This window comes from Camelina sativa, chromosome 7 (assembly GCF_000633955.1).
Source record: "Camelina sativa cultivar DH55 chromosome 7, Cs, whole genome shotgun sequence".
Taxonomy (NCBI): domain Eukaryota; kingdom Viridiplantae; phylum Streptophyta; class Magnoliopsida; order Brassicales; family Brassicaceae; genus Camelina; species Camelina sativa.
Window position 1 is genome coordinate 18,666,510 of NC_025691.1, and position 27,137 is coordinate 18,693,646.

Sequence of the window (27,137 nt, forward strand, 5' to 3'; positions counted from 1 at the left end):
CGTATTAGACTTCAAATTTACCGAAGAATATAGAAGACTTCAAATCTATAACCCATCAAGATAGTTTCCATCTAACCTATGAACAAAGATCAAACACTATGAACCATAATTACTAACTTAACTCCATGTGTATGTTGTCATCCAAAACTTGTTCTTATTCACTCAAAAACATAGATCCGACAAGCTATCTGTACATCAAAGCATATATATATATATAAAATATCAGTGATTAAAAGAAATAAAACCGCAAAAGACAAGTTACTAATATTTTCAAGTGATTAGAGAAGATAAGTTTAGGAGCTGGAGAAATGAATAAACCGATGGTCCATAAAGGAGAGGCCCGATGTGTTGGAAGTTGATCCTTTGCTCAATAAGGAACAAGAGACAATGAAGGAAGAAGATGCTGAGGTGATTAGGAGCAGAGAGATTCATAAGCATATGTAGAAGAAGGAAGAAGAAGAGACGAAGGAAGGAGAAGAAGATCGTAGGGAGAAGAAGAAGGTGAAGCAAAGAAAGCCATTAAGGTTATGTAATCAATTAGGCCCAATTATGTGTAATGGGCTCAGTAATATTTTGTGGTTTACGACAAATGACAATTAACCTAAAACCTAGTAGTATAAATATGTAAGGAGATGGTAAAAACAAGATAAGTTTGTTGTGTAATAGTAAGTTTTCTAAGCGGCTAAGACTCCTTCAAGCACAAATCAACATGGTAGAAGAGTTAGATGGTCTTGGTGGCCTTGAAGCTTGAAGATCTGCACAAAGAAATCAAAGGCACAAGCTGGTTCATTAGAACACAGCAGAAAGGAAGAAAAGAGAAAGAAAAGAAAAGGTAACATCAAAAACCAGTCTTTAAGTAGAGATGCAGAACTCACTAGTGGTTCCAGTGTGTGATGGGAACAACTATAGCTTATGGGTCATTAAGATGAAGGTAATCCTTAAGTCTAAGGGGTTGTGGAAGATAGTAACTAAGGGAATTCCAGAATCACATAAGCTAGCTACACCTGTACAAGATGAGAGAAAGAAATTAAGGGAGTGGGAGGAACTTGAAATGAAAGACCAAACAGCCTTGCAACTACTGTTCAGTGCTGTTACTGAAGAAATTTTCAGCACTTACCTGTCGGTGACTGAAACGTCAAGAGAAGCATGGGAAGTGTTGAAGCTGAGGTTTCAAGGAGACTCAAAAGGTTCCATGATAATGCTGCAGAGACTAAGGGCCAACTTTTACAACCTAAAACAAGATGAGAGAAAGACAAGTGTAGAGTTCACTAAGAAAGTAGTGGAGCTGGGAAATGAAATGAGAACTCATGGAGAAGTGTTACCTGAGAGCATGATTGTCTCCAAGATATTGTGCTCCTTGCAAGAGAGGTTTGACTCATATGTGGGTGTTATAGAGCAGCCAAAAGACCTTTCAACCATAACAGTGGCTGAGATAGTCAATGCGTTACAAGGTCAAGAGAAACGATTAGATGATAGGAACAGTGGGAGTGCTAAGGGAGCGTTTGCAGCAAGGTTTCAGAAATTTAAGAATGTTCAACATACACAAGACACATTCAGACCATAATCTTCTCAGTCAAAGTGGTGTAACATATGTAAGAAAAACAATCACAATGAGGAAGAATGCTACTACAACAAAAACAAGACAACAACCACACAACAAAACATGCAATTCAAACCTAGAGGAGGTTGTTTTGTGTGTGGAAGGCTGGGACACTATGCTAGAGACTGTAGACTCAAGCACAATCAAACTCATATGCAAGCTCAAGCTGAACAACAAGGTCAAGTACCAATAAACAAACAAGACCATGAAGAAGACGACCAACAGGAAGGATTGTTTACAGCAATTCATGACCAAATCACAAGCAATGAAAATATGTGGTTGATCGATAGTGGAGCTACATGTCACATGGCTAGAGAAGAAAGTTGGTTCTCACAGTTAAACAAAATCACTAAGAAAAAGGTGGGCTTATGCACTGGTGATGCTATTCAAGCAAAAGGAAATGGTATAGTCACATTGATGACTGAAACGGGAAAAAGAGCAATAAGGGATGTCCTCTTTGTACCTAGCATGGCACACAACTATCAAAGTGTCCCTCATCTAATGAACATCGGCTATGGGATCATGTTCAATGAATCAGGATGCATAATCACTAATCAAGAAGGGAATAATGTTCAATGAATCAGGATGCATAATCACTAATCAAGAAGGGAATAAGTTATTTGAAGCACCCATGACAGATGGATGCTATTCAATTGAGTTCCAAAAATTGAAAAAAAAAAGCAGCAAGGAGAGACATCAGAGAGGAAGGTAGAAACTGGACCTGGAGGTCATGGTGAAATCTATGGAAATGCTGAAACTGAGAGCCTGCAGAAAAAAGAAGAATGATTGTCACATTGTGTGATTAAAAGAGTAGCAAGCCCCACAATGAACCAGGATATCCAAGTAGGGGAATCAAGTCATATGCAGCAATGCAACAATCACAGTGAATGGTTTCAAAGATTTCAAAGGATGACATACCACCAACCTATTGAACAACCGATAGAGGAGAATGAAGGTGAAGTCGGATGCTTAGAGCCTACAACCACTAAACAAAGTGAGAAAGTTGAAAGAACCAAGGGGATAAGCCTGAAAGCAGAGAACCATAACACAATGCTGAAAGATGAAGAAAAACCAATAGACAAAAACTTAGCTGAGAGTCTCAAACCATTGTCTGAAGAGGATACTAACCATAGGAAGAACATCTCACCAAGTATGGAGACTACAAGCAAAAGTTTACAAGCGGTTATGGGAGAGGTTGGAGATGTTACGAAAGCAGAATTGGGAAAGTTCTTACTGAAAAAGGATAGAGAACCTGAGGTGAGGGAGCCTCTCTTCAGCGATGTCAAAAATCTCTTTTCTCACAAAGAAAAATATGAAGCTGGAATTCAAAAATATGAAGTTGATGTCAAACACTGTAAGAGTAACGATCATAAGAAGACAAGGAAAATGTTGGTGTGTAGTAAAGTGAATAACATTGAACCGGATGAGGGAGATAGATGTCCGACATATGTCTCAGCTGAAAGGTACCTGCAAGAGAGAGAACTGAATCATTTCAAAAGAGAGAAGAAAAAGTTAAAGAATATGGAGAAGAATCGGATTCAAAGAGCAAATAAAAAGGAAAGCAAGAGGAAGACTAAAGCTATGAAAGCCAAGGAAAAGAGGGAGATAAGAAAGAAGAACTCAAACTTACTATACTTGGAGAATGATGATTCTCCTTGCAATGAGACAAACATGGAGAAGAAGAAGCCTCAAATTGCAGAAACTCATGACAAGAACAAGGGATCAGTCATGATGAGAAACAGATCAGAAACTAGGTCAAACTCAATCAAGATTACTAAGGTAAAGAATGAAACAATGAGGGAGAAAGATAAATTACCTGTGAGTTTTGTAGATGTTGCAGAAGGGATCGACGATCTGCAGTACTTGCAAGCGTACCTGCAGAACAAGAACAAGCATCAAGTTTCAGTCAAGGTTGAAGAGAACGTAAGAAAAATCAAGCCAATAGCCAGAACCGGAACAATGAAGAATCATATCAAATATGATGAGATTGGAAAGATAAAGATGATAAGGGAGCAAGAGAACCTACCGGTGAGTTATGCTGATGTTCTGGGAGGCATAGGACCAGGAATTAAGAACCAAATCAAAGAAGTTTCAGAAATAAAGAGAATCAATTTCTTAGGTCAGATTTTGGGGATTGAGCAAAAGGATCAAGAGGGAGTGTTGGAAGTTGATCATTTGCTCAATAAGGAACAAGAGACAATAAAGGAAAAAGATGCTGAGGTGATTAGGAGCAAATGACAATTAACCTAAAACCTAGTAGTATAAATATGTAAGGAGATGGTAAAAACAAGATAAATTTGTTGTGTAATAGTAAGTTTTCTAAGCGGCTAAAACTCCTTCAAGCACAAATCAACATGGTAGAAGAGTTAGATGGTCTTGGTGGTTTATGACAAATGACAATTAACCTAAAACCTAGTAGTATAAATATGTAAGGAGATGGTAAAAACAAGATAAGGTTGTTGTATAATAGTAAATTTTCTAAGCGGCTAAGACTCTTTCAAGCACAAATCAACACGATGAGGTTGGAGGGAGATGCAACCTGAGTTGAGTTTCAAAATTATAGATATCAGAAGTCCTAAGGCCTTTTGTCGGAGAAAAATAAGTAACTAAACCCTCCTTTGAAGACAATTCAGAAAACACATTTGTCGATGTTAGTTTTCCGTTTGTTTGTCCACGTCCACGGCGAGTAAAAAACGCCAAGGGAAGATGCATTTGTGTTACGTAATAAAGCCCATTATTCTCGGCTTCCAAATATTGAGGCCCTTAGAGTTTTAAAATTTGGGCCTTGTTACTTCAGAAGAATGGAGATAGATAGAGTTCAGTATATTGATAAGGCCGACGATGACTAATTAATTCATCCATATCATTGCTACGTATATAATTGGTGGAAATTGTTTTACGAGAGTTTTCTTCTGTCTGTGGTTCAGAAGAAAACAAGTGAGAGAGAATAAAAACAATGAGGCTAAGCTAATTAATGGGTATAATTATAAAGTAGAGTAGCATGGTTGCATGCGGCAAGGCTAGTATAGGTCTATTATAATAACTGTTTCAGATATCAAAATGGAAAATCTCTTCTTTCCTATTTTCATCATAGCTACAGGTAAAATACATTAATATAAGTTACTGCAACTCTTATTAATCATATAAATTTCTATAATTAACGTCACGTTTTTATAATTTCAGTTATATAATTAGGATTAATACGAATTTTTATTTTGTGTTTTTCTAATAGTGTTTCTATTTTAGGTAGGATAATGTTTAATTTTAGGTCTTTCAGGGATTATGGATTTTCAAGGTTTTTTTATAGATTAATTTACTTATGTTTATCCAAACATGTAAGGTAAGTAATATTAATATTTTGTCAATGTATATTTACTAATTTCTGTATATATTAAGATATCTCAACGACTCTAGCTAGGAAAAGTTGGTTTATTCATAGATTTTGAATTCGACATAAGTATTATATCATATACATTTATTATCTAAGAAAAGTTGGTTTATATATATATATATATATATATAACATATACATAATACATTTCAACTGTAAAATTTTGAATTCGATGTATTATTTTACATATCTTAGACTAAATTATTCCCAAAATATCGATATGTTATTTTTTGTACTATTTTACATATCTAAGATATCTTGTACTATTTTATTTTTTTGCTCTATATATATATTGTACTATTTGGAAAGAGGGTGTATATTATACTAGTCTTCTATTCCTAGCTTCAGTAGAAGCAGAAAGATACAAAATTTCGAGTTAGAACAAAAATATATTTACTCACAATCACAATGATAACAACAACTCGGTGTTTTCAAATTTCAACTATAACTCAAAGATACTTATATAAACAAAATTAATTGGTAAAAATATTTGAAACTGCAAGTTAAGAGATCATGTCCCCACGTGACTATATAAAACTTCTACACTAGTTTCCAGCAAGATATCTTCGTAATTAATGAAGTATATAGAGACATAAACATAGAGATATATAAGAGATCATCAATGATAAATAAAATGAACAAATAAAATGAATAAAGAAGAGTTAAGAGCATGCATGTAATGTAAACAGAAATACAAATGCAAAATGAGAAAACAAATATCAAGGCAGCAACTTTAAACATTCTTCTGCTTCTTGGAGTGCACGACGGTCCAGTATGTTTTGAATCGATGGCAGTGTAGATTGATTGCTATTTAACAGTTAGCTGCAACATTTTTAGTGTAGTTCTGAGCCTATCTGTCTTAGACACACTAGGCATATATCATTCCTACTTCTATACATACATATTGCCTATATCTACGTATTTTATCTATACGTATAACGGTATAAGCATATTTGTGTATGTATTTAGATTTACGTGTAGAGATGTGGTGGATAACGGACGTAGAATCCCGAGATAAATCGGAAGAAAGGTACGGGGCGAAAACGTTTTTGCTTGACGGATCTGTCTCTACGTGTGTGGTGTTGGATTTTAGCTGCGATACGAAAGATTTGTAATTAGTTAAAGTTGTCTTCACATTGCTTTCTCTCTCTCCTTTTCTTTGTCTTAACCGTGACTTGTTCACATCTTTCGTTCGTGCTTCAAGTTTTTTTCTAGCTTTCTATTTTCTTTTCTTTCTTTTCTATTTTATGAACACTGAAGGATACAGTTTAGATACAGAACTTATTCTCAAAATCTAAATCTTGATTATACAAAATGAATAGAAGAAAAACATATAATTGCTGTTACCGGATAAATCATGAGGAATTGAGGATAGTTTTATGATAAAAGATTATGAAGTATTCAAATTTTGAAGGATAACGATTCATTCAACCATATTACATCTTTAGTTCATTATGGTAATCATATGTCGAAATCATAACTAATCTCATATGGCCAGTAAAAACTAAGTCTCTTTTCCGAAGAAAACTACAACAACCAACATAAACTCGCATTAAACTGACTCATGCTATTTACAACTATAAATCAAACACAATATATATGATTTTTATTATAAAAAATCGTATTGACCTATACTAATTAAAGCATTTATTTATCGAAGCATCTCTAACATAGGAAAAAACGGTAGACGGGATTGTAAATTAGGTTCAAAAGCTTATATCTGGTCCAAACTAGCTCTTAAATCAAATTTAGATATTTAATCGCCAAAAACATTAATCATGTCTTTGGGTTAAAAGATGTCGAGCAAGTCAAGGGTTAAAACATATCTAACAAAAAAAATCATGTTTTTTAAGCTTAAATATTTACTTTTAAACAGTATTTTCAGGGTCGGGCTAAGCCGGATATTGGCTTTCACAATATCTATAGTTCACATGGATATGTATAAATACTCCAAATGTTTTCATATTTTTTTGTTAGATATGCTTTGATACAAAATTTCACCAACAAGAGGCTTTTGTGAGGTAGTCGAAAAATATAAATAAGATATAGACAACATTATTTAGGAAATACGTATACAGCATATCTAGAACGTTTTATAATATATATATATATATGTGTATATTCATATCTTATTTTGTAATCTTCACGCAGAGTCTCAAGCATTTCAATAAGACAACCTAAAAGTGTAATAGGTGCCTTGTTATACGGCGCTGCCGTGGAAACTATTCACAGCTCTTTCGTCCAATCTATATAATATCAATTAAAGTTACTTGGTCAACATACTTTTGAGTTGACATCACCCGGAGAGAATAAAATCATAACACGATAATAATAATTATAAAAATTCAGAAGTAGGATCGGCCGAAGCTACATAAGAAAAATGTCCAATCAGGTCGGGCTACTGATAGACCGGTTTGGGTTAACTATATATAGCGAGACAAATATAAAAAGTTTGGAGGGCTGATTAATGTGATCCCTTCCATGTCAAACCACACATCTAATTTCATAACTTCATCTATCTAAATATGTTTTACTCTAGAACGATAGAATTTAAATTAAAAAAAAAAAAAGTTTGGTCCCAAGACTCATAATTCATAAATCATCCGAGATTGAATGGTTTTTACCCACATGATGATGTATTGACGTTACAGTAATATATCAGTGATATATAGTTATATACATGCATATACATATAGACAATGATTCGTACCCAGCACACGTTGCTTGAAACGAAAAACTCATCTCTGTCGTTTCCATTGCATATGTGTATAAGTGTACTTGCATATGCTTGTACAATAGGCCAGTGCTCGTACGACTAAACAATGCTAGCTAACCCATGACATCAGAAAACCAATAAAAACATGTTATATCAATGCAGATCAAGTTAGTGATTCGGCCACCTCACCTATCGATCTCTGTATATATGTGTAAGTATCTGTTATAATTTAAGGTCAGAGTAAATATAAAGAAACAATAGATATACTCGAGGCCATTAGACCTTCTCCATCGGTAAGTTCTTAGAGGAGTTTTAAGGGTTTTGAAAAAAAAAAAAATCAGAAGTAAAAAAAAACTTAAGGGAGCCTCTTATATAGTATATCCGATTATGTTCTAAGAGACGTTACGTGTCGTAATGTTGTTGATCGAACTAAATAATACAAAAAGAAAAAAAAAATCCTCTAAACTCGATTTCTTTTCCTCTCTCTCTTTCTCTTGCGATTGAATACCCGAAACGACGAAAGAATTTGGAATTAGAAGGCAGAGAAACATTGAAAGAGAATCATCTTGATTCTGTGGCGGTGACGCTGAAGGAGAAGAGTAGAGAGGTTGAGAGGTAAAAGATAAGGTTTGGAGGATTGTTTATCAAACAGGTAAATTCAGATTTCAAATTCCTTTACCAAATTGAAGTTTTTGATTTGATTCATAGCAAAAACACTTTAAATTAAGGTTTTTCCATGCAAGTTCCAAGCTGATTCGATTAAATAGCAGTAGCATCTATATTGAGGGTTCTTGATGTCGTTTGAGTCAATTAGTTTGGGAAAATTGAAAATTTGAATTGATTTCCAATGGTGTACTTATTGATGAATCTCGATGAATTGTTGTTGTTCATGTTGTGCCAACCACAATTTGTCAACTTCATCAGCTTTCTTTTGTTTTGGTGTGTAATGATTGGAATCAGAGGTTTGAGAGGCCACAAATTCTGGCGATTGTCATGGGCTCCTGTTTATTCCTATCTTGTTTTGTGCAAACCATGGCCTGAAAGATTGGTGACTGCAAAATTTTGCAATGGTTTCGACACAAGAGGCTAGTTTTTTCTTCTGCATCATTTAAACATGAGACTGACTTTTTTTGTTTTTGTTCTTGTTGTTGTAGCAGCTCTAGAAGACAATGTCTCTCCTTTACATGAGCGAGAAGCTCTATCTTCTTGATGTTGGATAATACATAAGTGGGCAATTCGTGCTTGTATATAATATATATATGCACCTTCTTTTATCTCTTGATGGATGTTTTGGTTTCATAGATGCAACTATGCAAGTCCATTGCAGACAAAATCACAAAGGGTAAGCTATGTTATGCTTCTACCTTTGACATATCATACAAGCTGAAAAATGTTTGTACTTTGTTGCAGACTGATCTTGTTGGTGAGCCAGAACTAGCTTCATTGATGCAGCTGATAAAGGTAGGTTCTCCTTCTTTTGATTATTGTTTTCTCCTTGAATATCTATTTATTCTCTTTGCTCTGTGTTTAACATTTATGCTATGGTTATTGTCTCCATTTATGAATTGCACTTCTATTGTAATATGTATTAATGTTTTTATTATGTTTTGTATGTTTGAAAATTAATTAAATGCAATATTTTTTATTTTTATAAAATCTTAAATGTTTACACATTTATACCACTTCTATTCTATTTAAAAATTTTAAATTTCAAAAAACAATATTTTCAAAAATAAGAGACCCAAAATTATAACCTACCATTGGACGAAATTTTTTTAACTAAGATCATGGGTTCTTATATTCAAAATAATATACAATTAATTCATAAAAAAATCAAACAGTGTTTAAGATCCTCCTTATATGAACCTACCGATAATCTTGCCCTTACCCCCTGCCACATATAATGTCTCAACAAGAATTTCAATAAATTATCACCATGTTTTTTTATCATCCAAAAGAAATATTTTCACTATATATATTTCTTCGAACGAGGTTCTTTGGTTTAAAGTTATACTAAGAGATAACCCGTGCTAGAGCACGAGATTATATTTATTTTCAGTAATTTGTTTTGTTAATTTTCCTTTTTTTTTACTGAGTTAGGTATCCATACTTATTTTCGAAGTTTATATAGTGTTTATTTATATATTTGTGGATATATGGTAATTCAGTCTCTTGATTGAGTAGGTACTTTGCATAATATAGCTTCTTACGGAATCAAACACACAACAATATTGAATAGAGATATGTAAGATGATATATCTTCTACAATATCGGATAGTAGGTTCTTAAGAGATTATGGACACAGAAATATTGGACTATAGTTTTGTTAATTTGTGTTCGAAGATAGATTTAAAGCAATAATAATAATTTGTGTTTATGAATCTTTAATATCCAAAGTAAACAATCAGAAAAAAAAAAAAAAATAGTAACATTAGACGAGGTATCATATTTATTCCTTAACCCCTTCAACCATTTATTGTATTTAACCTGTAGACCAAAATAGAATAAATATAGAGTTAGTAGTATAGATATTAGTCAAACGAAATTATAATATACCAAAAATTTAGGAAGTAATTACCATTCCACTTCCTAATGAAGATTTTGGAAAACCTCTTTAAAAACAACATTGGTTGTCTTTGTTTGAGGTTTTCCCTCACTATCTGTTATTAACATCTTCAATCCAGACTTTGATTTAACCCTTGACATTGCTAAATATAACTGACCATGTGAGAAAACGGGTCTAGACAAGTATATACCAACATTTTCAAGAGACTGTCCTTGACTCTTATTGATAGTCATTGCAAAAGCAACTGACACTGGGAACTATCTTCGACGCATTTTGAAAAGCAACCTAGCATCTGATGGTGATATCAACATCCTAGGTATGAGAACTATCTTACCAACTCGCGTATCAGTTAAAATCCGATATTGTAAAACATGGTCCGCCATTTGCGTGATCTGCAGTCTTGTACCATTCATTAAACCACCATGCGGATCAATATTTCTCATCAACATAATTGGACAAACTATTTTCAAACGAAGCTGATGATAAGGTATCCCCGAAACCTTAATGGTATTAAGGAAATCTGGTGAGTAAACCTTATTTTTCATGGCACGTTTATCTTGAGGGTCACTTGAATCAGAACTTAAATAAATTCTTTCTTCAGCTGAAAACATAAGAAAAAACAAAACCAAAATAAATGAATACGAAGAATTATGTCTGAAGGATTACTAACAATAAATAAAGGACGATTAAAGATTAACTAACCGTTTAGACTTGATAACATGACATCATTGATAGAATTGACATCTTCATTGGTAGGGCAAAGAATAGCTCTTTCTTGGAAAAATTTAGGATCCTTTTGGGTGGCAAAGTTCTTTCCGTAAACAGCTTCAATGATTGACTCTAACGGAGAGGAACCCTCTGGAATAAGTAACTCTTGTGGGAAATCTAATTCACACACACCATCATTAGGCTCATTAATTTTTCCTTCTCCAACTGCCAGTATCCATCGCTTCAATAAATTCATCCTTCTAAAGTAGAAAAAATATATGTATTCTTAAAATACCTAGCAGCACATTTTTGTCAAGATTTCCAGCAAGTATAATATCAAACGATGTGAATGATAGGTAGTGATCATCAGATACATTATCAGAAGGAATAATTGTGATACCATATCTGGTATTGATCTTATACTTTATAAGAGAAGGTCGCAAGTAGCCTGTACAGAGATTCAAACCAAAAGTTGTTATAATTTTCCAAGTTCGAGACTCCAAATCAGCTTCAAACTTCTTGATATGATCCTTTCTTACAGAAACTCCTATTTTGTCACCCTATATAAACCAAAAAAAAAACAGTTATAATGAATTGATATTAACCTATTAGTAAAGGAATATTATAGTGATATTTTAAATACATATTGTTTCGTCAGCCAGGATAAGTTTCACCAACTTTAGCGGTATTCATTCTCCAACTGTGGAGAATTTTAACTTGAATACGCCAAGCATTTTTGTATGGTTTCAGATCTTCCAAGGGAGTGTATGAAAGGGGGAGAGCCATCATTTTGTCTAACGAATTTAAAATGTCTTCTTTTAGTATAATCTTTTAATAGGTGGCTCTCAATATATTTATATAGTCAGATTATGTATATTTAGGTTATCATTTAGAAGTTAAGATTTGATATTTCTAATATACGCAAAATATATTTACTTCCTTGATTCGTTAGAACTGAAAGATCAATATTCTTTTAAAAATTTTATCGTGAAAGATTAGAGAATAATAATAATTGTCGAAATCAAGCAATTTAGTAAGATTTGGTAAGATGAATATTCGTTTAAAAATATTATAACTGAATCACCAAATATTCCTTTTAAAACATTATACTGAAAGATTATTTGTTAAGATCGATCTCGGTAATTAAACAATTATCATAATATTTGGTAATTACAATATATGGTTTTAATTTAAATACCTTAAAAGATAATGAAGTCCGAGTGTTTGCATAATAAAAATAAATTTGTTTGGTTGTGTGCTTAACTACTCTTGAACTAATTAAGAAACAGGATCCGAATATTATAATCCCGAATTACGAACGGATCCTATAGTTTTATTTCTTCTATTACTGGATTAAAGAGGGTCCGCGTCCCGACCCGGTCGTAATTGAGTGGGAGATTAAGGGGTATAATGGTCATTTATTGAAATCGAAACTGTAGGATAATTTAATGAAATTAAGTGATTCTCGAATCATTTTTAATGAAAACGGACCAAAACAAAGTCATCGTCCAATTTGAATCTAGTGCATACTTCTGCTTTAATAGTATGGATTTGTCTTTATGGTATCAATATAGTTGTATAATATTGGAGTGTAATAAAAAAATTAGCCGATTATGGATAACAAATAAATATGTGGCATGTAAAGAGGGCGTAATTGTTGGTCAGTGTTGGATGAACAAAAATTTCTTTTATAACAAAAATCGAGTAGTGTAGCTTTTTAATAGGATTTTTTTTTAAAAAAAAATAAAGAAAAATCGAAGTAGTTGTTGATAGGAACTAGAGTGGAGCTGATAATGCAAAAGGGAAGTTTAACTAGTTAGGGGAATTCAGCTTGCATCTAACGGTCTCCATCTGGATCTAGTTACTTCTTTCTTACACTTTATAACTTTATATGTAACAAAATGTCCTTTTAAATTTTTGATTTTGAACAACCAACGCTAAAACCCATAAACCAAGTCCCTCCAATCCCCAATCCTCACACCTAGCTTCAGGCCAAAGTAGCTGAGAGTTCTAGATGAGCTCAGATAAAGGCTGTTCCAATCTCACTACACATTGTATCATATATTATTATCAAGACAATCTCTCTCTCTCTCTCTCTCTCTCTCTCTCTCCCATTTGTCCGGTTCCTCTGTCCTCTCGTTGTTCTCTAATATTATATATTGCAAAAGCTTTATTTTTAGCTTATAGTAATCACTTCCATTGTGTATCCATAAATGGAAACTTTGTTAAACGTTCACCTTTTAATTTATACCCAATAGTACACATCCATGATGGTCCCTCTCATCTTCTAACTATGTTAACTTTAGTCTTAAATGAATTGGTTTAACATCGTTTTGCATCTGCGATTCAGTACGATAATTTTTTATTTTTGTATTTATACCGCACTAAATTCGAGTACTACACAAATCATAATGTTTAGATATACCAATAATAATCACAAAACAAAACCGTTTGAGATTAAATATAGATATTCAACTAGACAAACAAAAAACAGCAAAACAGGTCATTGTGGTTGGTAATAACACATGTAGGATCCATAACGTTTAGACAATTCTTGATCCCACTTTTACATAGAACCAACAAAGTTACAAATTAAGAGAAGAAAAATACCCAAAATAACAAAAGAAGATAAAGAAAAAGAAAAGCAGAGGGAATCTATTTTAATATTTCAGAGCAAGTGATGATCTTGGAACCGATTGATGGGGAACCTAAGAGACTGATCCAAACGCTGCCGTGAAGCGTCACTATCACGACCTTGTGGCGGTTCGAGCGGCGCACGGACGCTGGCGGAGTCACGGCTAGGGAAACCGGTCGGACCAACGGGTGCACCTACACAAGTGTAGCAGCTCGGTTCCACAGGACTATCGGCCATGTAATTAACAGTGGTTGCGGCGGGGAGGTTAGGGTTTGGAGAGATGCTTCTGCTCGCTCGGAAAGATGGGTTTAAGTAGTAGTCGTTGAAGTGGTTGTGAGGAGAGTATTGGTTTGAAGAGTATGGATATGGCGGCGGCGGCGGCGGCGGCGGCATGGGCGGTTGTGGAACCAAGTTTGTTGAGGAGCTTCCGGGGTATAGCATTGGTGATGAGTAAACCGACCGGTATATTGTTGGATCTGTAGTGTGATAGCTGCCAATAATTACAATTATATCATTCATATGATACTAAAGCACATATTTACACGAAAATAATGATGTTAAGTACATTGAAGAGGTAAAAGTAAGTACCCGAAAGGTGAAATTCCAGGTGGGGTTATGGTATCGTTACGGTAGACCAATTGACGAGCTTGATTCAATGTCTCGGTCTCCCTCTCTTTAATATAAGTTCATAGAGAAAAAGGACACATCAAAAGAGTGTTTTAGTCTTAAATGCGATTAAGCTACATCTACTCGTGTTTTGTTGTAGTCAAAGCATGGATGTGACATCAAGCATTTATCAAAAGACAAAGAGAGGGTTTATTTGGACGAACTAGAAAAGTGTGAATATGAAATGTGGATTATATGAAAGTTTAAAAAAAGGTTGAAGGAGAGAGTAATATATGTATAAAAATCGACTTGCCTTGTCGGTGGCGATTCATGTGGCCACCAAGAGCTTGGGATTTGCAGAACTTGAGTGAACAAAATCGACATTCGTACACCTTCCCACTCTCATCTTTCCTATCTTTACTACCTTTCTTCTTTCTTTGACCTATTTACCAACAATGAAAAAATCACATTAACACACTAATTCTAGTATAATCTAATAAACTTATATCTAACTAAAGAAAAGTTAGGGTTTTATGGTATGCCTACCAGAGGAAGAACCTTCCTCGAGGGCTTGCTTATTGCCATCTTTAGAAGAATCATCTGGAAGATTGTTGAGGTCTAAGTAATTCTCCTCATGCCTCCTGTCCAAAATTTTCAATAAAGAAAGTGTCAATATAAAGATTTAGGAAATTATTAATGGAAGATAGAACTAAGAAACTGATCTGGTGGGGCATATACATAGTGAGATTGGCGTGAGATAAGACTTCTCCCGAAGAGAGCTACAATAATTGAGAATATATTTTAGAAGACTTTCAGTTGGAGGCGGCACCACAAAAGGAAGAGAAAAACGTAGAGAGTAGTAAAAGTTAAATAAGAGAGGTTCGAAAGTTTTCTATCAGTTTATCTGCCACAAACCCTCCCTCCCATCTCTCTCTCTCTTTGTTTCTCTCTCTGCGTGTGGAAACTAAATTAGCAAAGTGGGTCTCGTGACCTTAAAAAGATAAGAGGGTGTTCATGTAGGTTTAAGGGGGTTTAATTAAACCAGAGAGAAAGTGTTTGTGTTTAAGTTTGTGTGTGTGTTTATGTGTGTGTGCATGTATGTGTGTGTGTGTGATGAAAGAGAGAGATGAGAGGGACATTTCCTGAGTGAAAGGAGATGCTAGGGCTACTACTCTAGAACCCTATTACTGTGCAATTAGTTCATGTTAAAAAAGACAAACTCTTAATATTTTTTTGAAAGAACTATTTTTTCAAAAAGAATCAATGAGTTTGGATCTTTTAGTTGTGTATACATGTATCTTTATAGAAAATCAAGAAAAAGTTATAGGAGATTCCTTTCAACTAGTTAAGTTAGTCGTACTTGCAATATCGAACTGTGGATGGTGAAAGATCTTTGAACTTTAGATTTATAATCGTTTCAGCTGGTTGAAGATTAGAGCACGTTCATTAGTTTTTCATTTTTTCTCACCGTTGTTGGAAAAATGAACATTATTTTATAGATATTCAGAAAATGTGAAAAACTTATGACTTGCTCTCATGACATTAACCTCAAAATTGCACAAATAATGGAATGAAACATTAATTAAGTGTAACTTTTTAGAAGAATAAACTAAAGAATATGAAAAACGTTGTGTTTTAATTAAGTTTTAAGTGTAATTAAAATATAAGGCGTCTTATAAGAAAACAAGAGTAGTACTTTTTCAACAATGAATTAAATGTGGAAAGACACATCTAGCGAATCATTGTCTCTTGATAAAGAATCTTTCATGAATAGTTTGCAGCTACAAGATGGTCCTTGATGAACTTGTGATCCTCACTTAAGCATACAGAGGAAAGAACCAAGTAACTAAAAGAGAATAGATTTTATACTTTTAAGGACAATCCGAGACATGGCTAGCTCTATGGTCCTGCTGTTTTGAACAATACCTTTTGAGAAGTTTTACAATAAATATTTGTATATAAATGTGAGAAAAATGTTAGCTAGTAATGGTCCCCCATATGTAGATGCAATGTAATGCTATAGCTAGGCCTCTCCTGGGGCAACCACATCAAAAAAAATTTCTTTCAAAATTGTTTTTTGTACCCTAGGGTTTTGCAAATGGGACATGCAAGTGTTGCTATCACATAACTAATTATTAGGGTCCTTTGTGATCTTAACTTAGATATGCATGTCGTCTATTATCCTTACCTTACCTTCCCATTACTTGTTTTTATTAATTCCTCAATATCACGTAGTTAATCTTGTCGTAAATTACCCTAGTTGATGAAATTCAATCAATATTAAAACATTGGAATAATATCAAGTTCCCTCTATACCACATGCTCTTTATTTTTGCAGAACTAACGTAAGATTTATAACATGTTCTGTCCCCATCCAATATATATTAACTTGTTTTTCCTTAGAACTCGGTTCCTTACGTATACGACCGTTTGATTGTGCGCATGGCGATGCTTATTAAATATATGAAGAAAACATATAACTTGATGCTCTATATGCACTTCATCCATAAAAGAATGAAGAAGATCAGTTAAAATAAATTAGTGTCCGTTCAATAGACATTTTTCTCGTCTCTCTATTTGGACAAGTGAGATGCTCAAAATTTACAATTCACGGTCACGGAAGCGTGCGTCTCACGTGCCAAGTAGCTTGAAGGTCAAAAACTTCAAAACCCAAAAAAAAAAGGTATATGCTCGTGCCGACCTACATAATAAAAAGGAATATTTGTTTATAAAAAAGTCAAGCCTTATGTTAATACGATAACTCGATAAGCACACTATGGCTCCATGACCATGAGTGGGTTGACGGGACGGAGATTGATAATTTCGAGTTCATCAAATGAAAACCAATGGCGAAGAAGCCCAATCATAGTCGACAACTCGACACTAGCTAGGAACATATGTTCTTTGTCGTGATTTTGGTCATTTAGTTAATCGGTCATCTGTACTAATCATAAGATATAAGCAATCAAAAACCAAAAAAAAAAAATTGCATGTAAATATGTGCAAATCCAACAAAAGTTGGTCGACGATGATCTTAATTACATGATACTATATAGTATCATTTTTTTTTCTAATATTGGATACACTTAGAATAATATTAAATTACAATTGCGCTCAACACCATCGTTCGTTTGTTAATAATGTTTTTTTTTCATAATTTGAATTAAAACTATCAACATTCTTTTTTTTACAAAACACTAAAGTAGTTTAAGCGAATACAATGAAGAACCAAGCTCTTTAATTATCTTTTTTTTTTTGTGTGTATAAGATGTTAATAAGATCTTAAGAAATTAGTATTGATTCGTATTTGTGTATGATAGAATTTTTTTTTTGGATTTATTTGGGTCAAATGTATATAAAGTAGAGATAAGTCGATATTTGTATATGAATTGTGACATGGTCAATAACTTCTATATTGGGTAAGATGATCAATTACTTGTTTCAGTATCCAATATTTTAAGAAAATACATGATTGTAGGGTACAATTAATTAAAAATGATAATGATGAGGCTCCAAAAACCATTTATAATTTTTTGTTTTTGTTATAATGATTTGCATAAGTTATGAGTAGGAGAGAGAGAGAAGGGGATCAGGTGAGAGAAGGACCACACTACTACTACAAGACTGTCACGGCTAGTAAGCTACGACTTCTAATCTCTCCCTCTTCATGTAACATCTGCAACTCTCTTCGGACAATCATACTTTTTACTCCTTTCTCTTACGTGGTCCTTCCTTTGGTTTTATTTTCACCTTTTTATTTTACAATTTTTTCCCCTATATTTTATTTTGTAATGGTTGAGATGAAGAAGAATACACAATTTTGTATATTGATACTTCAAATAGTAGGAGCATAATTATTGATTGTTCTGTATCATCCTTGTCATAACTCGTAATAAAACCTGGTAGTGCGTGAGAATATGACACGTTGATGTTGTACATCCCAGAATATATATAAAAATTACTAATGCATTAGTGACTGATGACTTAATGTGAAACAAGTTGTTTATAAAAGCAACAAGTTGAATAAGTGCCAAAATGTTAAACTACACGATACTACGATTAAAATGTTGAACGTTCAATTTACAACGGTGAAAGAATGAGTACAACATTACTAGTGGATATTAACGTTCAATTTGCAACGTTCAATTTATAAACTGACCTTTTTATCACCTACTTACCTTTTGTTCAAAAAAAAAAGAAAAGAAAAATCACCTACAGTACTTGACCAATTTAATTATCTTTAAGGATATCTATTTATATTAGTACGTATTGCTACGTGATAAGCACATTTTGTTTCATGGCTAGTGGCTACTACATCCAAGCTCTATAAGGTGTTTGAATGTTTGAACAGAGTCAATAACATCTTACTTCTTTTTTACGGAGGTAGTACAAAAGTCTTTTAGAAACTTGATGAAACACGTTAAATAAAATGCAACAATTCTGGTACGTCGGGTTTGTACAAGAAAGAAGCCCGTGTCAGTTAATGGGCCATTTCGACGATGTCAATATAAAAACCCAAATATCATTCTGCCGTAATGTCAAATTCTTATAAAGGAGGTTAGAGAAGGGCCGTTAGACAAAGTATATGCGTACAAGAAATTGATGATACATGAAAACACTCACATGTGATCTTTACTTAGAAGTTAGAAATCATATAGAATACCAAGTTGAACTCTCTCTTCACTTTTTATGATTTAGATCACTTTGAAACCAAAATAAATAAACCAATGAGCTATTGCTTGTAATATTTGTTTATCATTAAACTAGAAAACACATTTATCATATATTTTTGTGATATCTTAACAATGGTTCTAAACTTCTAATGTACGACGTGATTTATGTAAAATGAGAAACGCAAACTGGACTAGTGATCCCATCTATATGGGTTGTACTTTGATCCTCGTTTTTGATTTTGGAATTGGAGTACAAGCCCACTGGGCTTCTGGGATAAAAACAGAAAAAGCAAAAATATATGACTTATTTTTGTTCTTTTTGGAGTCCAATTATGGGACTTTGTTTTGGTATTATGCTAGCTATATCAACGTATCTTTTGGAAAAGTATGTGTACGGGAGAGGGTATAATTATAAAAGGTCTGATATGCTCAACAAGTGGGTGTGTATGATACATTTTGATAGCAATGGGGTCCCATAAATATACGCTGACGATATTTCATTACAAAAAGAGTTTATAACCAAATTATACTTTTGATATATCTTGTTTAAATAACGAATGGTTGGTCCTAAACAGGTTACACTTGACAAGTGCTGCGTCAGATAGGGATCAGAATACAGCAATACAATTAAAATTATGCTCTTTTCTATTTTAGGTGAATCAGCTACATAAATACTGTAAAATTTAGTTTAGTTTTAGGTATTAGATGAAGAAGTTAACCATTACAAACCAACTTTGTTAAAGCCAAAGAGGATATATATATACATATATATATATATATATATAATATAACGATTAATGTTAAAAGATAGATATTTTACCAAAGAAAGTCAAAAATAGGACAAAAGAGTGGCCAAACAAAAAACTTACACTTAAAGAGGAGACTCTCTCATCAACAACAATCCTATGAAGCCAATAGGGAAAACTTGTTACCTACATAAGATTTCACTTAAAACTCAAGCATAAACCTTTTCTATTTTCTTTTTTGTTATTTTCAAATTTTCTGATTTTTTTTTTATCTCGATTCTTAATAAATTGATGTTTTGACATTTTTACACATATTTAGAAAATTTTGATTTTTGGAATTTATAATTACTCTATAGTAAATATTATATATATATATATATATATATATATATATAGATATAACCATTAGATAACATGCAATGTGGAAAAAGCATAAACTCGAAATTTATTTTAGGCTTTTAATGTACAAAATCAATATTTTAAAAACAAAAGAAAATTTCTAAATTCTATAACATCAATATATTAAGAACAGAGAGTATTCTTCAACTCTTTTATTTTTCTATTTGTCAAAAATATACAAACAAAAACTAGCTCGGTAAAATTTTAAATCATATAAAAAAATTAGAGATTTATGATTTGAAATTGATATATTTGCTTGCCTTGATTAGAGCCACAATGAATATTCTGATATCTCAAATCGAATCAAAACGGATCATTTTCACCAATTTACTTAAAATCAGAAGATTATCGATATTTTTCTTATTTGCAAACTTTTCCGTCTCCACAAAATCTTTCAAGTCGATCGGCACAAGTAAAAAAAGAAAACAAAGAATCTGTTAACGGTAACTTCTAAACGTGGGTTCCCAAACGCTAAAAGGAACCGTCACGGAGACAATCACAAAACATAATCATGTGAACCAAGTCCAAACAATCCTTAAGGCGGTCCAGTTCTCTCTGATATTTTTTTCTATTATGGTAAGATATTTTTTTGTTTTAGAAAAACACATAAATCGGAATATAATAAAATAAAATAAAATAAAGAAAACATTAATTATTAGTTTATTACAATAGTTTGAGAAGATCGCTTATACCGATGAGATTTCTCACGGGAGCAAGGGGACCGCTTGAACGTGGGTAGATGATAACAAAATTAAAATAACTATATGAAATAAATTAATTATTTTTGTAGTAGTAAGTTTGTGTGACAGAGCAAATAAAATAATGATAAGGTTTTTAAGATCTACTGTATATAATCTTAAAAATTAAAGATCGTCTGGTTTTTTTTTCTTCTAATGGTATACTTTAATTGGTTTTTAGTGGTGGGACATTAGGAGTGAATGAGAGAAATGTAAAGATAGTGGGAGCTATTGTTTAGTAATATTTTCAATTTTTTATTTCATTCTTACACAAAGCAAGATCTATTGTTATTTTAAGTTATTAAAGAGCATTCACATGCCAATGATATTTTATGATTGTTTTCCCAAGAATGCGGTAGTTTATAAATTATGACTAAGTATGTTTTCTAGATTGATTTTTCGAATGACACGTAGCTTATTAACAGATCTCACCTTTGTTATTGTTTCTCCCCTCCCTCAGATCTCATAAACATATTATTAAATATACTTCAGAATTGTTGCAAGAAAAGAAAAAAAATACTCCGTATTTAGAATTTTCACATAATTTTTTTTAATGTTTAACTACATATGCATTTTGTATTTATAATAATATATTTTTATAATTATTAACCAATAGTAATCCATCAAAATTTTAAATTCTTATTTATTAATTCTTGAAATTTACAATTTTTAGCATTAATTGATTAAAGTAAACAGAAAATCAATCTTTATGATACAAGATTCTTTATGATACAAAGGGAGTATATACTAGGAGGTGTATTGAAAGTATGATTTTATAGTATTTTGTGGGATTTAATAAATTTAAAATTTTGATAGATTTTAAGGAAGTTGATATGATTTATGTTAAAATTCTTTCAAATCCCACCTAAAACCATGAGATTTGGATTTCTGTATTTTTAACTAAACAAATTCCTAAAACTTATTAAAATCCAAATCCACAAACTGTTTTGAATAACAATAGATTTTAAAGTAGATTTTTAAATCATCAGTTCAATCACAGTGAATTTTAATAAACTTTTTAAAATCCATAATTGAATAACATAGGATTTGTAAATTTTACACAAATCACTTAAAATGTCAAATTAAATACACCTATGACAACCCGTTCCGCGGATCCCACTGAGTCCTGCTAGCTGCCCCAACGGACCATCCGTGGACCCCACTAGCCCACTGCTAACCGCCCAAACAAACTCCAAGTTGGTCCTGCAAGGCAACTCAATTGGTGACAGCTTGTCATGTGGAAAGGTTGTTAAAAGGTGGGGACTAGGGTTCAAGGAACGTCTGGCGCACCAATAACCTACTGGTGGATTTGGATATCCACAATAATAGGTTAGGATCGATGCTCTGCAGGACCAGGAGTCTATTTGAGTGACTAGCAATGGACTAGTGGGATCTACAGACAGACTCCACAGAATATCGATCCTAACCAATCACTGTGGATATCCATATCCAAAATTACTGCATCACATAAAGTTAAGCGGGAGTTGCAATAGACTGTGTTTAAACATCGATATTAATGTGCACCTTTCACAAATGATGAATTAGCAAAATTTATAGTAAAAATAAACTTTTTACTTTTCTTTTTTGTTTATATGAAGTAAAAAAAAATGGAATCTGAAATGATATATTATTATATTTCAAACTTCGCATCCCATATAAAATTTTTATAATTGATGCATTCAACCTTCGTATGGATACCTTGAATAGAAAATTATGAGCTCGCTTACCAAAACTAAAACTGATAACTAGATATTTTGAGACACAAAACCGGTTGTTCGTATGGATACCTTGAATAGAAAAATTAGCTGACACAATACATTATACATGTCCTAAAAATTAGTAAGTATGGTTTTTGAATAACCGAAATATTATTGAAGTAATACAAAAAATGGTTTAGATAACATATGACTGTTGTCAAGGATAGAAAACAAGATAACAACATATATGACTATGTAAATGTCAATGCAAAAACAAAATCATTGAAAACGGAAAAAATTATCACTCACAAAAAAAGTCTAAAATACATTGTTATATATCTCGATCTAGAAGTTCCAATTTTGTATGCATTGGTCATCAAAATATGAAATATATATAATTTTAATAGCTAACATTTTATATGGAGATTTTCAAAAATAAATTTTTCCTATATCATTTTTTTTAAAATAGCTTTCTATATTGTCTATTCATTTTCTATATATAAAACAACTAAATTATAAGCTCTAAACTCCAAATATTAAACTCTAATCCTCAAAACTATATCTTAAATGTAAAAATGAGAACTCAAACCTAAAAAATAATAATAAAAATTAATTTAACATATTATAATTGTGTAAAAGAGGTAAAATGAAAATGTTTAAAAAAAAGTATTTTTGAAAAGGAATATCCCAAAAGAGTATTTCTAACAAATTCTCCACTTTATAAAGAAATCTAAAATACATTTGTTTTATTCTCCATCTAGAAGTAACAATCTATAAAATTTTAATTAAGTTTGATCATTTACTGCTGAATTTTTTTTGCTAATTCAGCAACTGCTGATGCATATTGTAATTGTATAAGATATAACATAAATAAAATATTATTTTACTCGATAACATACTATTTATCATAGTAAATAAAAACGTTTCAGTTACAAAGTGATTAATCCATTTTATCCGGTATTTTACGAAATTGTATATAAACGAATAAAATAGACTAATATATATATATATATATATATATATATATATATATATATATATTTCCTTTTATATCGTATAAAATTGTATTGTTATCAAATTAACAAAGAACAAACCCAAACATCGCTAATCTAATCATATACCTAAACTAAAACTCCCGAAAAAAGTATATCATAATATTTCCTTACTATAAACTACCAAAAGAAATCTTAATTAAAATAGAAACATATAATAAATTCATAACATATCCATCCATCGAGCAAACGACCCCTTTAATATTTTATTTCAATATAAATATATATATATATATATATATATTTGAAAAAAATAAAGGAAAAAAAAGAAGGGGGTATGGCCCCTATAAATGAACAAAGGGACCTCAACAATGTCCTCTTCTCTCGTCGTCGTCTCCTTTGGCCTTAACTAAACACACACTACCACACACTTCACGCTCTCTCACACCTTTCATCATCCCTTCTCTCTTTTATTCTATGTTCATCTAAGCTCCTCCCTTCTCTCTCTCTCTCTCCTTCGCCGCCATAGCTTTCACCTCCCTTTTAAACAAAGCTGTACAGTTAAAAAGCTTAAGGTACGAACACGAATCTTATCTTTAAATCCTTCAGATCTGTGAATTTTGGCTTTTCAGAATTAACGGATCTGCTCTCGATTTGTTGTTAATTTCAGATTCAGATCTTGTGTTTTTGCTTAGAGATCTAATTTTCAAAAATCTCTGTGTGTGTTCATATGTGAATCAGGTTATTTTTTTAAATTTTGTTTTTGTCTGAAAAAATTTGGAAAAAGATGAATCACTTTGCGGTACAACCAAACGCGTTCGCAGCTGGTGGAGATTTGAGAAGCTCTGTTTCAGTTGTTGAAAGAGATCAAACCACCGTCGTTTGCCCAAAACCACGTCGTATTGGTCTCCGTAACTACCATCATCATCATCCTTCTCGATCTCTCCGTTGCTACTTCAGGTTTGTTGTTGAATTATATTCAAATCCTCACTCGTGTGTTTGATTGATTGATTCAATTTGACTGAGATTGGTTTGTGATTTTGTTGTGTTTTCAGTCATCAATTGGAGCTATGTGAATCTAAAGCAGAGACTGATATCTTAGATATCATACTCACCAAGGTTTGTATTCTTCTTCGTTTCTCCTTAATTTTGAGTTGTTTTTGGTAGGTGAAACTCTGGTAAAGGATCTTTTTCAATCAAAAGAAACTAGTTTACAAGTCGGTTTCTTGAAAATATTATTCTATGAAAGAAAATAAAAGTAGTAGTGTATGAATCGTGTACGATTCTTGATTATATAAAAAAAGGGAACATGTGATCTTTGCTGTGTGTGTGTGTGTATTAAGAGGACTTTGTCAAAAACTTTAGGAATAAAAAGACAGTCTTCTTCGAGTTAACTCCTTACAGCACGTAGTGTGTGGGTCACCTATCTCTCTCTCTTATAAACCATTTTATAATATGTATGTGAGTGGTGATGATGTGTTTTTGGTTGACAGGATGATTATGGTACAGAACAAGTTCATACGCAGCAGGTAATAGACTCGCCGTCCCCGTTTTTATGTGGGTCGCCGCCGAGCAGAGTCGCTAACCCATTAACACAGGATGCACGATTCAGAGATGACATCGTACTGGTCTCTTCACCACCGGTGGGTTTACCTCAGTCATCTCCTTCTTCTACTTCCTCTGGGAGGAAAGGAGGAGGGTGTGTTGTTAGAGGCAATTTTGGTAACAGCCCAGCGGTTAGGATTGAAGGGTTTGATTGTCTTGACAGGGACAGCAGAAACTGTTCTATCCCTGCCTTGGCTTAGAGAGATCAAAAACCATCGAAACACCCTTTAGGGATTTTTCATACAATACACTCTTTTGAATTAACTCACAAGAAATCCAAATTAGTGGCGTCGTAAATATATATAAGTGTTAAGGAGATTGAGATGTTGTGTGGAATCTTTTTGAAGGGGGTAAGAGTAAGAAGAAGAGTACGAGAGAGATCGATCTATTGGAGTTTGCTTCCTTTTTTTTTTCAAGAGTGTAAATAGGTAACGGAGCAAAATTTCTGGGTTATAAGTTTGTAGTGTTTTTAATGGGTCATATCTTGTAAGTATTAAGGTGAGGAAAAATAAAAGTTTAGGTTTTGGGACAAGTATTAAATATTTGGGAAGGTTTCTTTGTATGGTCATTTGTGTAAAGTAAAGAAAAGGTTTGAGACCAAATCAGAGATAGAAGAAAGAAAGATATTTTGGGTATTAGTTTTTTTTTTTTTTTTTTGAGAGTCGGTTTCGAAGATGAGAAAAAATTTGTACAAAAAGAAGAAATTGAAATGATATTTTTTTACTTACGAAAGCAGCGAATCTTGTTGTTGTTTCTGAAAGAGATGATGTAATGAGTAAATAAAGAGAAAAGCTGTGAACTGAGAAGTGCCATGTGTTTCACAAACGTTGGAGACTCAGTTCAAAATATCTGGTTGGTTTAATTATTATTTTTTTTACTTTACAGAAAAAAAAATTAATGTGGTATTATTAGCAACAAAACTTTAAGAGTTATGACTTCATTCAATTGTAAAGTTGAAATAAATTAGTGAAAGAAATTAGTAAAAAATCAAGAGTTATATAAATACTAACTTGAGAAAGTGTTACAAAGGTAAATGAAAATGTGTGAATATATTCGTGATAAGATAAAGTGTGGGTTTTTAATTTTAAAAATAAAAAGATAGGAAAAAAAATAAGAAGAAGGAAGAGGAAGAAGAAAGAAAGAACATGCGGTCTCTCTCAGCATCTTCTACGCTTTTGGTTACAAGAATATCGTCAGATCTGTGAAACTCTGACACTCTGTTTCTGCTACTGCTCCCATTTCAATTTTTTTTATTTCTTACTTTTTATTCTTTTAATAAATCCTTTTACAACTCAAAGTTATATAGTTTAGTTACTCACCAGTTATTATTATGTTTTGGTTGAAACTAAATTGAAGTATATATATGTCTGGATAATAATAAAAACAATTTTTTTATTCATATTATTTTAAAATAGTTAAAATATGTGAATTTAGACAGTAAATAATCTTATTAGCGGAGAGTAATCAAATAACTAATTTCTTTAAAAAATTAGTTATTAATCAAAACAGATAAAAAAAAGTCTGCCTACTAAACGGCTAAACGTAGAATAATCGAAAATAGGAGCAAATTTTTAGTACAACTGAAAAGTAAGTCTTAAGTTCTCACAATATCTTAAGAAAATAGAAAAAAATTTAAATTATGATAAATATAATCTTGTTCTGTTTGTTTTATGTTTTCCAATTTTTTTTTCTTAAATAACTAAGAGATTCGGGGTCAAACCTTGTACATCCGTTCAGCCCTGAGACCAGAACTGTTATATGGTCTCGTATCAATCACCACTTGAACCCACGACTTTCCAATTTTTTTATAAATAGTTTTTAATGTTAATACATAATTTTTTTTTCATTTTTGTTCGGCTATTGACAAGTTAACATAATATATGCTATTTTAACATATAATTTCAAAACAATATCTCATACAAACAAAAACCTTAAAAAAATACCAACATAATATTACCCATTAAACATAGAACTGGAAAAAGATAAAAATAAAGAAAGAAGAAGAGTTCTTTCCCCCAATCACGATAAATTGTATCATACTCTCCTTTTTTTTTTTTTTTTTTTTT

General features: G+C 32.3%; 2 protein-coding genes and 2 long non-coding RNA genes across 5 annotated transcripts; 2 read left to right on the plus strand and 2 right to left on the minus strand.

The window, feature by feature from the left end:
* Window positions 666-1,399, minus strand: LOC109125590. Its single transcript, XR_002032711.1, has 4 exons — window positions 1,323-1,399; window positions 1,118-1,231; window positions 876-1,004; window positions 666-755 (listed from the first exon to the last, which is right to left on the minus strand). It is a non-coding gene; the product is annotated as an uncharacterized LOC109125590 (long non-coding RNA).
* LOC104701475 lies at window positions 8,095-9,310 on the plus strand. Of its 2 annotated transcripts, none has more exons than XR_002032582.1 (3): window positions 8,095-8,359; window positions 8,862-9,049; window positions 9,118-9,310. It is a non-coding gene; the product is annotated as an uncharacterized LOC104701475 (long non-coding RNA). The 2 variants fall into 2 exon arrangements; XR_753831.2 differs by having other exon boundaries at window positions 8,103-8,359; window positions 8,865-9,049.
* Window positions 9,518-15,295, minus strand: LOC104701476 (zinc finger protein JAGGED-like). Its single transcript, XM_010417165.2, has 5 exons — window positions 14,961-15,295; window positions 14,769-14,863; window positions 14,536-14,664; window positions 14,205-14,289; window positions 9,518-14,106 (listed from the first exon to the last, which is right to left on the minus strand). Coding segments are annotated over exons 1-5 (768 nt in total). The 5' UTR covers window positions 14,963-15,295; the 3' UTR covers window positions 9,518-13,649.
* LOC104701477 lies at window positions 23,833-25,811 on the plus strand. The gene is made up of 4 exons (XM_010417166.2): window positions 23,833-24,041; window positions 24,208-24,426; window positions 24,522-24,585; window positions 24,960-25,811. The coding sequence occupies exons 2-4, from the start codon at window positions 24,254-24,256 to the stop codon at window positions 25,269-25,271; spliced, it is 549 nt and encodes a 182-aa protein (XP_010415468.1). The 5' UTR covers window positions 23,833-24,041; window positions 24,208-24,253; the 3' UTR covers window positions 25,272-25,811.

Coding starts and splice junctions, on each gene's coding strand:
- LOC104701476 (XM_010417165.2), bottom strand. Junction 14,290..14,535: donor CATGAATCGCCACCGACAAG/GCAAGTCGATTT, acceptor CTTATATTAAAG/AGAGGGAGACCGAGACATTG. Junction 14,107..14,204: donor CCTGGAATTTCACCTTTCGG/GTACTTACTTTT, acceptor AATTATTGGCAG/CTATCACACTACAGATCCAA.
- LOC104701477 (XM_010417166.2), top strand. CDS start 24,254: ATGAATCACTTTGCGGTACAACCAAACGCGTTCGCAGCTGGTGGAGAT. Junction 24,427..24,521: donor TCTCTCCGTTGCTACTTCAG/GTTTGTTGTTGA, acceptor TTGTGTTTTCAG/TCATCAATTGGAGCTATGTG. Junction 24,586..24,959: donor TAGATATCATACTCACCAAG/GTTTGTATTCTT, acceptor TTTGGTTGACAG/GATGATTATGGTACAGAACA.